At 43.9% G+C, this 15,229-nt stretch overlaps 1 protein-coding gene across 5 annotated transcripts in view; it reads right to left on the bottom strand.

Annotated features, from left to right (window-relative positions):
• Positions 1–881: 881 nt before the first annotated feature.
• LOC143768616 (microtubule-associated serine/threonine-protein kinase 4-like) overlaps positions 882–15,229 on the bottom strand; it is a 32,605-nt gene continuing 18,257 nt past the window's right edge. Inside the window, exons 4-26 of one of the 5 annotated variants that reach the window (XM_077257251.1) lie at positions 13,703–13,770; positions 9,496–9,581; positions 8,519–8,727; positions 7,605–7,743; positions 7,372–7,504; positions 7,059–7,224; positions 6,795–6,896; positions 6,434–6,556; positions 6,176–6,285; positions 5,991–6,082; positions 5,555–5,643; positions 3,955–4,035; positions 3,720–3,800; positions 3,489–3,569; positions 3,255–3,335; positions 3,022–3,102; positions 2,788–2,868; positions 2,555–2,635; positions 2,322–2,402; positions 2,089–2,169; positions 1,856–1,936; positions 1,623–1,703; positions 882–1,392 (exon numbers count right to left, since the gene is read on the bottom strand). In XM_077257251.1, coding sequence (XP_077113366.1) covers positions 1,295–1,392; positions 1,623–1,703; positions 1,856–1,936; positions 2,089–2,169; positions 2,322–2,402; positions 2,555–2,635; positions 2,788–2,868; positions 3,022–3,102; positions 3,255–3,335; positions 3,489–3,569; positions 3,720–3,800; positions 3,955–4,035; positions 5,555–5,643; positions 5,991–6,082; positions 6,176–6,285; positions 6,434–6,556; positions 6,795–6,896; positions 7,059–7,224; positions 7,372–7,504; positions 7,605–7,743; positions 8,519–8,727; positions 9,496–9,581; positions 13,703–13,770 — 2,306 coding nt within the window. In that variant the 3' untranslated portion in view covers positions 882–1,294. The remainder of the gene's footprint in view (positions 1,393–1,622; positions 1,704–1,855; positions 1,937–2,088; positions 2,170–2,321; positions 2,403–2,554; positions 2,636–2,787; positions 2,869–3,021; positions 3,103–3,254; positions 3,336–3,488; positions 3,570–3,719; positions 3,801–3,954; positions 4,036–5,554; positions 5,644–5,990; positions 6,083–6,175; positions 6,286–6,433; positions 6,557–6,794; positions 6,897–7,058; positions 7,225–7,371; positions 7,505–7,604; positions 7,744–8,518; positions 8,728–9,495; positions 9,582–13,702; positions 13,771–15,229) is intronic. The other 4 variants (XM_077257252.1, XM_077257253.1, XM_077257254.1 and 1 more) reach the window with 4 other exon arrangements.

Here is a 15,229-nt window from a genome sequence, read left to right on the forward strand (position 1 = left end):
CAAATACATAATTTATAACCTTGTGTACCTATGTGCATATATATTTATCTTGTCTCCTGCGACTCCTCTTGATTTATGTAATTACATACTGTATGTACAAATCCTCTTATAAGTCGCGAGGGGTCACATAAGAAGACATGCACTTTGGAGCTGAGCCCCTAATCTTTTAGGACCCTAGCGACACCTCTGGTCTGTAGTGTAGTTTGTGTTATATATTCACCTACCACCGAGTTCTCTGGTATCATGCGCCGTTCGCTCCTCTTCTGAGTGATGTCACCGCTCTCCAGACCGAGTCACACTGCGCTCTATGTAACCCGGATGTGGCTTTAACAATGTAAGCCTATGGAGCGTCAGAAAAGGCCCCATAGGTTTGCATTATAGAAGAGACTTCTGGCTCACACCGAGAGTGAGCAATGACAGGCGATTCCGACAGCTAAATAGGAAAGGGTTCTTTACAGTTAGAGCAGTCAGACTGCGGAATGCCCAACCACAAGAACTAGTAATAGCAGACACTACAACAGCTTTCGAAAAGGGCTGGATGATTTCCTCAATACACATAACATTGTGGGTTAAATTTAATTTAGTGACAAAATGTACAATTGGTGGAGAAAAGTTAAACTTGATGGACCTAGTTCTTTTTTCAACCTGTGTATGTAACTATGTAGCTACGACATCACACAAAAGAGGAGCCGGACAGAGCTTGATCCCAGAGAAGACGGCAGTAGGGAAGTATATCTCCCCACCACACTACAGTACATACACGTTTAGTGAAAAAACAAAACTTCATGAGGGTGCTTCAAACATGTGTGAAGTACAGTATTGGTATGCCATACATTTCAGAAATATTCTATTACAAAGGAACATTAATTAATTCAGAATTTTTATTCATTTTTTTAAAATTAGGAATGCATGGAAGAATGATGTGATGTGCTTGAGGGGCCTTCATCTTCTGCAGATGCTTTTTGCTGGTCAGAAGGCCACAGGTAGATGTTAGAAATCTTTCCGCACATGTATTATTTATTACGTGTATTTGCACGCCATCATATTCCACAGAAAATTCCCTATCAGTATGTCTTTGGTGTGTGGGAGGAAACCGGAGTACCCGGAGGAAACCCACGCAAACACGGGGAGAACATACAAACTCCTTGCAGATGTTTTCCTTAGTGACATTTAAACCCAGGATCCCAGTGCTGCAAAGCAACAGTGCTAACCACTGAGCCACCGTGCTGCCCAAGTACAGCTTTGATGATGGACTTGCTGTACTTTCTTCAGGACACTAGATGTATATGGTGCCCTAATGACAGATTGGAAAAATGCATCTTTTTCTGATGCTGCGAGCAGCCCTAGATAATCCACGCCGGCAGGATGATATAATCCGGCGGAAGATGGAACCTATGAGAAGAGATATAAAACTAATGTAAGTAATGGAACTCCATATTAGAAGATACTGCTTTGGTGTCATTGTGGCAGGACGGTAGAGAAATCTTATCTGTGCAGAGGAACAGGATCATTGTCAGTCATCATACATGTGACAATCCCACCGCTGACAGATAACATCTTCTCCACATGAATTATTCTCACTGGCCAACATCAAACAACATAGACCTTATTATCCCACTTACGTCTTCTAGGTTCTCGCTCTTCTACTATTTGGGCATTTTGCTCTTCTACCACTTTTAATGCAGAGTTATTTATTTTCTCAACTAGAAATTCATATAAAAAGTAAAAAAAGCAAGTTAATGATTATTGTCAGTCATACATGTGGCAATTGTACCACTGGGAGATAACATCTCCTTCTCGTGAACAATTCTCACTCGCCGACATCAGACAACATAGACCTTATTGTCACAGTTACCTCTGCTGGGTTCTGTCTCTGCTACAATTTCTGGGTCTTGATCTTCTCCCAGTTTTACTGCAGATGCAATTTTTGTCTCAACTGTAAATTTATGTAAAAATGTAAGAAAAACAAGTCAATAATCATTGTTAGTCATAGATGTGAAATCCCACCATTGACATATAATATATCCTTCTCATGAATTATTCTCTGTCGCCGACATCAGACAACATAGACCTTTTTATCACACTTACCTCTGCTGGGTTCTGTCTCTGCTACAATTTCTGGGTTATGCTCTTCTCCCAGTTTTACTGCAGATGTATTTGTCGTCGCAACTGGAAATTCATATAAAAAAGTAAGAAAAACAAGTCAATAATCATTGTTAGTCATAGATGTGAAATCCCACCATTGACATATAATATATCCTCCTCGTGAATTATTCTCTGTCGCCGACATCAGACAACATAGACCTTATTGTCACACTTACCTCTGCTAGGTTCTGTCTCTGCTACAATTTCTGGGTCTTGATCTTCTCCTAGTTTTACTGCAGATGCAATTTTTGTCTCAACTGTAAATTTATGTAAAAATGTAAGAAAAACAAGTGAGTAATCATTGTTAGTCATAGATGTGAAATCCCACCATTGACATATAATATATCCTTCTCATGAATTATTCTCTGTCGCCGACATCAGACAACATAGACCTTTTTATCACACTTACCTCTGCTGGGTTCTGTCTCTGCTACAATTTCTGGGTTATGCTCTTCTCCCAGTTTTACTGCAGATGTATTTGTCGTCGCAACTGGAAATTCATATAAAAAAGTAAGAAAAACAAGTCAATAATCATTGTTAGTCATAGATGTGAAATCCCACCATTGACATATAATATATCCTCCTCGTGAATTATTCTCTGTCGCCGACATCAGACAACATAGACCTTATTGTCACACTTACCTCTGCTAGGTTCTGTATCTGCTACAATTTCTGGGTCTTGATCTTCTCCCAGTTTTATTGCAGATGCAATTTTTGTCTCAACTGTAAATTTATGTAAAAATGTAAGAAAAACAAGTGAGTAATCATTGTTAGTCATAGATGTGAAAATCCCACCATTGACATATAATATATCCTTCTCATGAATTATTCTCTGTCGCCGACATCAGACAACATAGACCTTTTTATCACACTTACCTCTGCTAGGTTCTGTCTCTGGGACTATTTCTGGGTTATGCTCTTCTCCCAGTTTTACTGCAGATGTATTTGTCGTCGCAACTGGAAATTCATATAAAAAAGTAAGAAAAACAAGTCAATAATCATTGTTAGTCATAGATGTGAAATCCCACCATTGACATATAATATATCCTCCTCGTGAATTATTCTCTGTCACCGACGTCAGACATCATAGACCTTATTGTCACACTTACCTCTGCTAGGTTCTGTCTCTGCTACAATTTCTGGGTCTTCATCTTCTCCCAGTTTTAATGCAGATGCAATTTTTGTCTCAACTGTAAATTTATTTAAAAATGTAAGAAAAGCAAGTCAATAATCATTGTTAGTCATAGATGTGAAAATCCCACCATTGACATATAATATATCCTCCTCGTGAATTATTCTCTGTCGCCGACATCAGACAACATAGACCTTATTGTCACACTTACCTCTGCTAGGTTCAGTCTCTGGGACTATTTCTGGGTTATGCTCTTCTCCCAGTTTTACTGCAGATGTATTTGTCATCTCAACTGGAAATTCATATAAAAAGTAAGAAAAACAAGTCAAATCATTGTTAGTCATAGATGTGAAAATCCCACCATTGACATATAATATATCCTCCTCGTAAATCACAGTCTGTCGCCGACATCAGACAACATAGACGTTATTGTCACACTTACCTCTGCTAGGTTTAGTCTCTGGGACTATTTCTGGGTCTTGATCTTCTCCCAGTTTTACTGCAGATGTATTTGTCGTCTCAACTGGAAATTCATATAGAAAAGTAAGAAAAACAAGTCAATAATAATTGTTAGTCATAGATGTGAAAATTCCACCCATTGACATATAATATATCCTCCTCGTGAATTATTCCCAGTCGCCGACATCAGGCAGCATAGACCTTATTGTCACACTTACCTCTGCTAGGTTCTGTCTCTGCTACTATTTCTGGGTTTTGCTCTTCTCCCAGGTTTAATACAGATGTATTTTTTGTCTCAACTGGAAATTCATATAAAAAGGAAGAAAAAAAAGTCAATAATCATTGTTAGTCATAGATGTGAAAATCCCACCATTGACATATAGTGATGAGCGGTGTGCTCGTTACTCGAGTTTTCTAAACATGCTCGGGTGTTCTCTGAGTATTTTGAGCGTGCTCATGAATTAAGCTTTAGTCCCCGCAGCTCAGGGCAGGACTGGCCATCTGGCAATTCTGGCAAATGCCAGAAGGGCCTGTCTGGTCATGGGCTGCCTTGCCTGCCACATTGTTAACAGAATTGGTGTTCTCAAGACACCCATACTGTTAAGAGTTGTGATGGAGTATAAAGTCGCTGACTCCGTCACTTACCCCAATAGCCCACGGGTATCATTAGACATATTGGTCTTGTAGAAAATCTTGCTTTCCTCCATCCAGGGAAATATTAGTAATATATGCCATCTGGTTCTTGGGGACGGGGACAGCATGGGCTTGTGTGATTTCAAATGCCAGGACTGAATTTCAGCCCCAGTCCGTACCTGCCGCAGCTGCATGATTTGCGGCTGTTGGACAGCTTGAATACATGTGGGGGCTCATTACTCAAGTTTTCCGAGCATGCTCGGGTGTTCTCTGAGTATTTTGGGCGTGCTTGGAAATTAAATTTAGGTCCCTGAAGCTGCATGATTTGCAGCTGCTAGACAGCCTGAATACCTGTGGGGATTGCCCATTTTTTCTGAAATCCCCACATGTATTTCAGGCTGTCTAGCAGTCTCAAATCACGCAGCTGCGGGGAGTAAAACTTAATATCCGAGCATGCCCAAACTACTCGGAGAACACCTGAGAACACTCGCACATCAATAATTATATGTCAATACATGGGGAAGAGCCAAAGAACGCCCGCTCATGTGCACTACAGTATTTTGATCTGCGTTCAGCAGGGTAGAGGGAAGTGTGCCTGGCAGGAACGTGATGGGAGAACACTGTGTGGATGACATAGGATGCATCATCTACATGAAGTAGAGAAGGAGAACGGCATCACAAGAGAGGAGGCTCCGGATCAACAACAGTAACGCTCATCAGTCCAGACTGTGCCATCGGTGAGTATAATAAAATGGGAGGCTTGGAGACTTATATACAGAAATTCCAGAAAGCTGTAACACAGAACTGAAAGGTGGTGGTCTTAGGTTGTATGGGAAAAATCTGGTGACAGGCTCCCTTCAATATGACATTAGTTGCAGCAGTGTTATCATATAGTACATTACTTAAAACATCTGTGTCACATTAAGGGTACATATAGGGTTAGTTTGGGGCCTGATTGAGCCATGGGCACAGTATTCGTGATCAGTATCAGGCACCAGACTGTATGGCCCCTTATACCTTTTAATGCGCAGCACAAAAGAGTGAGAATTTTATACATTAAAGTGTTGGATTGTTGATTATTTTAAAGGTACAAAAAAGCAGTGATTTTCTGAGCCCTCAAGTAACATTTACATTACATCTTTTGATCAGCAGTGATAACAAGATTTCATGTAGACCTGCACATACCTGACAATATGGGAGAGGGTGACTTGTTGTTTTCAGTAGTGAAACACTGATTATCACCATCATATCTAGTAGGAGAAGATTCTTTCTGCCTGTTTGGTAGAAGAAAAATAAGTAAATTACAAGTAAAAGCAATTAAAAATAATCCTTTCTGTATGGGCAATTAGGACACTTGGACAAAATGGAGGGGATACCTTACACAGGACTGCCTTCTATCAGCAAGAATGAAGAATAACTAGTAATAAAGGGCTTTAATGAAATGGAAATGAAAGGCTGGTCACAATGATCAACTGTTATCACCAGCGTTATCACAAGCCAGACCCTACAGTGATGATCAATCGTGGGGTGGTGGGTTCTGGATTTAGTATTGTGTCATATGCGCCTTGTATTTGGTATTCTAAAGATATGTCAGTACTATACCCCATAATAATCTACTCACACGTCTGAGGGTTTTGTGCTGTCCTCTAGAAAACAATCTGGAGATGGTTCATGATCTTCATTTATCATCATCCTGGTATTGATTGCGTATAGCTAAAATGCACAGAGTAAAATTAAATACATATATATAGTATTTTAATACTATTTTTAGTTATAATTTTGTGGATTTACTTATCACATACTTACCTTAGAAAGTCTTTGAGAAGATGATACATAGTTTAGGCTTTGTGGCCAATCACTGACTTCACTTGGGTCACCCTTATCTGAATCCTTATGTCTGGGTCTCCAAAAGCAATCTACAAAGTACAAGTATTATCAGAGATTATTAATATAATCACAGACAGTCACCATATTATTACCAATAATGATGGGAACATACTGTCACATAAAATGAAAGACAAGACAAACGGCAGCTTTAACCAGATGATGTCTCATTCTACTTACTGTGAAAGTAGTGGGTGTCCTCCTCTGAACTAAGATTTGGCCTATGCAATGGCTTCATATATTGAAGGTTCTCAAAATCTAACTCTCTCAGGAATGGATGACTCTTGATTTCATTTGCTCCTCCTGGAAATGGAAGACAGGAAAAAAAGTGATCCAGACAATGTTAGGAAAACTGTACTTTTTATGTTAATCTAAACTGAAGACATAGCAGAGCCAAAACATACTGTAAGTCATGGCATGAAGAATGGGGAATAGACAAGAAGGTAAAGCAGAGACCCCAGTGCTGATCAACATGGAAATTCTCTATTTGCCAGGTCACAGAGGAGTTATAAGCTATTATTAATACTGCTATATACATTACCTGTCCCGAGTCTATGTTTAGGACTTTTTCTAAGCAGCTTCGTCATGAAGTCTTGAGCATCAGGATTATCAGTAGAATTTTTAATTTTCAAAGTGATGTTCTCTGTTATATAAAAAGTAAATATTACAGAAAAGAAAGTCTCTACGTTTACTATCATTTAAATTTTTTTAAATCAAAAACAACAAGTAACTAAACTAAAGAATGAACCTAACAACTGCACCAAATTACTATGGCATCACATAGCATTCCGATTATTTTACTTACCCCTGATGATACTCTTGAAAATATCTCTTTTGCATCTCCCGGTAAATGGCACATGGCGGGTCAGAAATTCATACAAGATGATCCCTATTGCCCACCAGTCAATAGGCCTTCCATAGCCCTTCTGTAAGATGACTTCTGGGGCTATATAATGAAAGGTGCCAGCCACCTGGAAACCAACAGAATAATGAGAAGATGATCAATGAAAATAACTGTGACAAATAATATCAGTGGAAAAGTTTTCTATGTGAGAAAATATCAGAGAAGCAGAAATAGATCAGATCTGTAAAGAATACGTTTCTTATGTAAAGCTAACCTCATTATCACGGAACTCTCTGGTGATGTCTTTAGTTCGAACCTTGTAATTATCTGATGTTGGTCTCATGAGTCCGAGTTTTGAAATCCCAAAATCGGTGACTTTGATATGTCCAGTTGATGATATCATGAGGCTGTGAAATAAAATATATTGTCAACCCTAAGTAATAATCCATAGACTGTATACCAAACTATAACTGTCTCTCTCTTTATTATACTGCTGTATTCACTTACTTTGTAGGCTTCAGGTCTCGGTGAATCACACCATAGCTGTGCAGATATTCCACAGCAACAACCATTTCTGCAATGTACATGCGGGCCAAGTCGAGGGGTAAAGGACCATTCAACTTTAGGAAACTGTTACAGTCTCCTCCTAAAGCAAAAAGCAAATATGACAGGTGAGGGTTTGTTAAAATTACACATGATGAGTGTGAATGAGAAATAAGCGGAGACATTGGGACAGGGAGTCAATCATAAAGATGCACTGTGTGATGTAGAGTGTATACTGTATACTGCAGAGTAGCCCTATACAAAAAGAGAGCTCAGATCTGCCCCCTGCTGGTAACCTCTTACATTGCACTGTCAATCTCTGACAGTGACATTTACAGCAGGTGACCTGGAGGCGAGGTGCTCTATGAACTCATCTCCCCCATTCCATGTGAGTGGTTTGCTATGGCTGCTGAGTGTCTGCGGAAGACTACTATCCTTGCCATTACGGTATTTCTCTGAAGGTCAGTGTGTAGCTTGGCTTCATAGGGGACCAATCTGTTCACCATATTCTGCAATACCCATATTGCAGTACATAGTAAATACGATTATATATTCGCAAGTTCAGGTCCCTTATGGAGACTAAAAAATAAAATAATAATAGAAATAGTTGGGGAAAGAAAATTAAATATTAAAATCACTTTTTCTCCATTCAAAATAAATAATAGAAAACAAATAAACTCAGATGGAATTGCAGTGTTTTTGTTGCCCTGAAATCAGAAAAAAATGCAATAAGAAGCAGTGAAAACCATCTGTCAGAAAGATGTAATCCTCCTAAACTGTTCTTATGAGCATGTAGATTAATGAACTATAAATACATCGGTACCTTTATATATTTAAGCAGATATGGACTGGATATAGATACAATGGATAGGTCTTACCTGCTTCAAAGTCCATGACCATACACAGGTGTTGTTTAGTTGGGAAGGAACAAAACGTGGAGACAACAAAGGGACAATCAGAGAATATTGTGATATCCCTTTCCAGATAGGCCATTTTAAGATAGTATGGTTTATGCAGTTTACTCCTGGCTTGTTTCTTCATGGCGAACACCTTGTTTGTGTCGTTATGACGCACTAAGTGGACGGCCCTGTAGAGGAGAAAAATCCATAATTTATACAGAATTCTTACTAACAGTCTGTCTATATGTCAAAAGATCTTCTGTACTAATAGTTAACAGTGATGAGTGAGAATGCTCGTTACTCCGAGCATGCTCCGGTGTTCTCCGAGTTGTTTGCTCGGAGATTTAGTTTGTGTCACCGCAGCTGCATGATTTGCGGCTGCTGGACAGCCTGACTACGTGTGGGGAATGCCTGTTTGTTAGGAAATCCCCACATGTATTCAGGCTGTCTAGCAGACGTAAATCATGTAGCAGTGGCAACACAAACTAAATCTCCGAGCACGCCCAAAATACTGGGAGAACACCTGAGCATGCTCGAAAATCTTGAGTAATGAGCATACTCGCTCATTACTAATAGTTAATACAAGATGTATGGCCGTCACTAAAAAAATCAACGTCTAAAAATACACAAAATAACTCAGCATGAATGATCACTTATGGGAGGTTTTCATTCATGTCACATCATAACTGAGCTGAATCGTGACAAATAGATGTGGACTAGTGACGAGATGTAGATTAGATCTAGTGCAAAGTGGTATCAATAACAACAGCTCGACTCACAAAAAACAAGTCCTTACAAAGCTCTATCGGATGAAAAACTAAAAATGTTACAGATCTTGGGCAACAGCAACATTTGGACGTGGACTCATATATAGGAATTTCCCTAAGGCAGGACATATAGACAGAGGCATCATCATAAGGAGTTTGGGAAAAATGTAGATTATACATAAAGCTCACCCAAAAGATCCACTGCTGATCTCTTCGATCTGGGTATAGTCGCTCTTACTTGGTTTTCTCATAGGGTTCAATGATCTGATAATGGCCTAGAAGAATAAGAAATGACAATGAGACATAAAAATTGCAGGAAAATAAAAGCTGCAGATGCAGGAACTTCTCTACATTATGTCCCTGCTGGTTACACTGCAGCAGATGTAGAGGACATGATACAAGCACGACGCTCCCCAGATACAATTATATTATAGGGACTAGATGTTTCCCGCCAGCTAACGCTCAGCACGTTCATTGCTATCTAATTAACGCTGCTAGTGATTAAACTAAAGTAAATAATGACAACATTCAATAGCGCTTACACAGGTGGTAAATTAACTTAAAATGAAGTTAATAACAATGGTGTGCTGATGTGTTGGGGGCGGGATTATGCGTGGTGATGTGGTGGGGGGCGGGATTATGTGTGGAAATGGGGTGGGGGGCAGGATTATGTGTGGTAATGTGGTGGGGAGCGGGATTATGTGTGGTAATGGGGTAAGGGGGCGGGATTATGTGTGGTAATGGGGTAAGGGGGCGGGATTATGTGTTTGTGATGTGTTGGGGGCTGGATTATGTGTGGCGGTGGGGGGGCAAGATTATGTGTGGTAATGTGGTGGGGCGGGATTATATGTGGTAATGTTGTGGGGGGCGGGATTATGTGTAGTAATGTGGTGGGGGGCGGGATTATGTGTGGTGATGTGGTGGGGGCGGGATTATGTGTGGTGATGGGGTGGAGGGGCGGGACTATGTGTGATGAAGGGGTGGGGGAGCGGGATTATGTGTGGTGATGTGTTGGGGGGCGGGATTATGTGTGGTGATGTGCTGGGGGGGGCAGGATTATGTGTGGTGATGTGTTGGGGGCGCGGGATTATGTGTGGTGATGTGGTGGGGGACGGGATTATGTGTGGTGATGTGGTGGGGGCGGGATTATGTGTGGTGATGTGTGGTGATGTGGTGGGTGGGCGGGATTATGTGTGGTAATGTGGGGGGCTGGATTATGTGTGGTGATGTGGTGGGGGGGAGGGATTATGTGTGGTAATGTGGTGGGGGGCGGGATTATCTGTGGTAATGTGGTGGGGGGGCGGGATTATCTGTGGTAATGTGGTGGGGGTGGGATTATGTGTGGTAATGTGGTGGGTGGGCGATATTATCTGTGGTAATGTGGTGGGGGCAGGATTATGTGTGGTAATGTGGTGGGGGGCGGGATTATGTGTGGTAATGTGGGGGGCGGGATTATCTGTAGTAATGTGGGGGGCGGGATTATGTGTGGTAATGTGGTGGGTGGTGGGATTATGTACGGTAATGTGGTGGGGTGGGATAATGTGTGGTAATGTGGTGGGGGTGGGATTATGAGTGGTAATGGGGTGGGGGCGCGGGATTATGTGTGGTAATGTGGTGGGGGGCAGGATTATGTGTGGTAATGTGGGGGGCAGTATTATGTGTGGTAATGTGATGGAGGGCGGGATTATGTGTGGTAATGTGGTGTGGGGGCGGGATTATATGTGGTAATGTGGTGGGGGGTGGGATTATGTGTGGTAATGTGGTGGGGGGAGGGATTATCTGTAGTAATGTGGTGGGGGTGGGATTATCTGTAGTAATGTGGGGGGCGGGATTATGTGTGGTAATGTGGTGGGTGGTGGGATTATGTACGGTAATGTGGTGGGGTGGGATAATGTGTGGTAATGTGGTGGGGGTGGGATTATGAGTGGTAATGGGGTGGGGGCGCGGGATTATGTGTGGTAATGTGGTGGGGGGCAGGATTATGTGTGGTAATGTGGGGGGCAGTATTATGTGTGGTAATGTGATGGAGGGCGGGATTATGTGTGGTAATGTGGTGTGGGGGCGGGATTATATGTGGTAATGTGGTGGGGGGTGGGATTATATGTGGTAATGTGGTGGGGGGTAGGATTATGTGTGGTAATGTGGTGGGGGTGGGATTATCTGTAGTAATGTGGGGGGCGGGATTATGTGTGGTAATGTGGTGGGGGGTGGGATTATGTGTCGTAATGTGGGGGGCGGGATTATCTGTAGTAATGTGGGGGCGGGATAATGTGTGGTAATGTGGTGGGGGGTGGGATTATGTACGGTAATGTGGTGGGGTGGGATAATGTGTGGTAATGTGGTGGGGGTGGGATTATGAGTGGTAATGGGGTGGAGGCATGGGATTATGTGTGGTAATGTGGTGTGGGGGCGGGATTATGTGTGGTAATGTGGTGGGGGTGGGATTATGTGTGGTAATGTGGTGGGGGGTGGGATTATGTGTGGTAATGTGGTAGGGGGCGGGATTATCTGTGGTAATGTGGTGGGGGGCGGGATTATGTGTAGTAATGTGGTGGGGGGCGGGATTATGTGTAGTAATGTGGTGGGGTGGCGGGATTATGTGTGGTGATGTGGTGGGGGGCGGGATTATGTGTGGTAATGTGGTGGGGGTGGGATTATGTGTGGTAATGTGGTGGGGGGCGGGATTATGTGTGGTGATGTGGTGGGGGGCGGGATTATGTGTGGTAATGTGGTGGGGGGTGGGATTATGTGTGGTGATGTGGTGGGGGGGCAGGATTATCTGTTGTAATGTGGTGGGGGCGGGATTATGTGTGGTAATGTGGTGGGGGGCGGGATTATGTGCGGTAATGTGGGGGGCGGTATTATGTGTGATAATTTGGTGGGGGGCAGGATTATGTGTGGTAATGTGGTGGGGGGCGGGATTATCTGTGGTAATGTGGTGGGGGGCGGGATTATGTGTAGTAATGTCGTGGGGTGGCGGGATTATGTGTGGTGATGTGGTGGGGGGCGGGATTATGTGTGGTAATGTGGTGGGGGGGCGGGATTATGTGTGGTAATGTGGTGGGGGGTGGGATTATCTGTGGTAATGTGGTGGGGGGGCGGGATTATGTGTAGTAATGTGGTGGGGTGGCGGGATTATGTGTGGTGATGTGGTAGGGGGCGGGATTATGTGTTTACCATGTGGTGGGGGTGCGATTATGTGTGGTAATGTGGTGGGGGGCGGGATTATGTGCGGTGATGTGGTGGGGGGCGGGATTATGTGTGGTAATGTGGTGGGGTTGTGATTATGTGTGGTGATGTGGTGGGGGGCAGGATTATCTGTTGTAATGTGGTGGGGGTGGGATTATGTGTGGTAATGTGGTGGGGGGTGGGATTATGTGCGGTAATGTGGTGGGGGGCGGTATTATGTGTGGTAATTTGGTGGGGGTCGGGATTATGTGTGGTAATGTGGTGGGGGGCGGGATTATCTGTGGTAATGTGGTGGGGGGCGGGATTATGTGTAGTAATGTCGTGGGGTGGCGGGATTATGTGTGGTGATGTGGTGGGGGGCGGGATTATGTGTGGTAATGTGGTGGGGGTGGGATTATGTGTGGTAATGTGGTGGGGGGCGGGATTATGTGTGGTGATGTGGTGGGGGGCGGGATTATGTGTGGTAATGGGGTGGGGGGCGGGATTATGTGTGATAATGGGGTGGGGGGCGGGATTATGTGTGGTAATGGGGTGGGGGGGGCGGGATTATGTGTGGTGATGTGGTGGGGGGCGGGATTATGTGTGGTGATGTGGTGGGGGCGGGATTATGTGTGGTAATGGGGTGGGGGTGGGATTATGTGTGGTGATGTGGTGGGGGGCGGGATTATGTGTGGTGATGTGTTAGGGGCAGGATTATGTGTGGTAATGTGGTGGGGGGGCAGGATTATGTGTGGTGATGTGTTGAAGGGGCGGGATTATGTGTGGTAATGTGGTGGGGGGGCAGGATTATGTGTGGTGATGTGGAGGGGGGCGGGATTTGTGGGGGGCGGGATTGTGTGGTGATGTGGGGCGGATTGTGTGTGGTAATGTGGTGGGGGTGGGATTGTGTGTGGTTATGGGGTGTGGGGCAGGATTATGCGTGGTGATGTGTGGGGGCGGAGCTACTGTGCAGGGGGCGGGGCTACTGTGCAGGGGGCGGGATTAGCGAGTAATCACAATGCCTCTTATATATATAGATATCCTCCATGCACATCATTGTACTGGAGGGGATGGTAAGGGACATCACACAGAGGAGACAGGAATGATAATAATAGGTCCAATCTACATTAAGAATAGAGTTAACCCGCTGTCCTATAGGGTGTAACATGTGATATGTAATTCATACCCCGCGGTCTGATGATATACAGATGTTTTCTCTGATACTTACACTGGCAGATTCGGGGATCTCTGGTGTCTCAGGTATTCCACCGTCAGCAGTTGCCGGCTCAGTTGTCTCTAATATAATGATAAAATAATGAGACATCATGTATTAGATGATATCAGTACTTAATATATAACACATCGTATAAGGAAGGAAAGACAAGTAAATGGTATATTACTAGTTATATGGATATTCTGCACATGCTGTATATAATTATGGTACATCCATAGATAGATATACTCTACCATAAATGTGTGATTGTTCTGGATCTGACAATGACTTGAATAGGGACCCTGTGAGACTCTGTGTGCATTTTGAGGCTGAGAAGATTTCAGAAGAGAGAACCAGAGGGGTTTGCAAAGTTGCATGAGCCTTCTCCATTATAGTCAGGGCCGTATTTGGCACTAGGCACTTGAAGGCATGAGCCTAGGGTGCAAGGATAAGGGGGGATGGCACCTAAGCAAGGTTTTTTTTTAGTCCGGGGTCGGTACGGCCCACCCATCTCAGTCTTCCGGTCATGTGTGCAGTGCAGTAGCATAGCTACTGGGGGGCAGAGGGGGCGGTGGCCCCAGGCTCCATGCTCTGAGAGGGCCCACCCAGAGCTACGCTACAGTAAATGTATCGGCATGCAGCGCGCCCATACACTTACATTCTGCAGCAGAGCAGGGAGAATCGATCTCCCTGCTCTGCCGCCTACCCGTTATGGGGTCCCTGATTTGGTGTGGGGGTCCCGGTGCCAGCAGTGGGCCCCAGCACATTATCGCAGAGTCAACTGTATCGGCATCCAGCCGATACAGCTGACCGCATTGATGAGAGAAGGAGCGTTACGCTCCTTCTCCCATCATCTCTCTGTCAGTGTCTGACGCAGTCGCAGACACTGACAGTGGGCGCAATGACATCACTACCCAGTGACCGTTGTCAGGAGATGAGCAGGCACTCGGAGCAGCGCAGAAGCCAGGAGGAAGAGGTGAGTATTGCATTTATTTATTCATTTTTTATGGGCTGCATTAAATTACAGTCTGCCTATGGGGGGGTGCTGTCTTTCATTACAGTCTGCCCATGGGGGGTGCCTTTTATTACAGTCTGCCTATGGGGGTTGCTGCCTTACATTACAGTATGCCTATGGGGGTGCTGCCTTATATTACAGTCTGCCTATGGGGGGTGCTGCCTTACATTACAGTCTGCCTATGGGGGGTGCTGCATTACATTACAGTCTGCCTATGGGGGTTGCTGCCTTACATTACAGTATGCTTATGGGGGGTGCTGCCTTATATTACAGTCTGCCTATGGGGGTGCTACCTTATATTACAGTCTGCCTATGGGGATGCTGCCTTACATTACAGTCTGCCTATGGGGGTGCTGCCTTAAATTACAGCCTGCTTATGGGGGGTGTTGTATTACATTACAGTCTGCCTATGGGTGGGTGCTGCGTTACATTACCATCTGCCTATGGGGGGTGCTGCCTTACATTACAGTCTACCTATGTGGAGGTGCCTTACATTACAGTCTGCCTATGGGGGATGCCTTACATTA

This window comes from Ranitomeya variabilis, chromosome 4 (genome assembly GCF_051348905.1).
Source record: "Ranitomeya variabilis isolate aRanVar5 chromosome 4, aRanVar5.hap1, whole genome shotgun sequence".
Classification (NCBI taxonomy): domain Eukaryota; kingdom Metazoa; phylum Chordata; class Amphibia; order Anura; family Dendrobatidae; genus Ranitomeya; species Ranitomeya variabilis.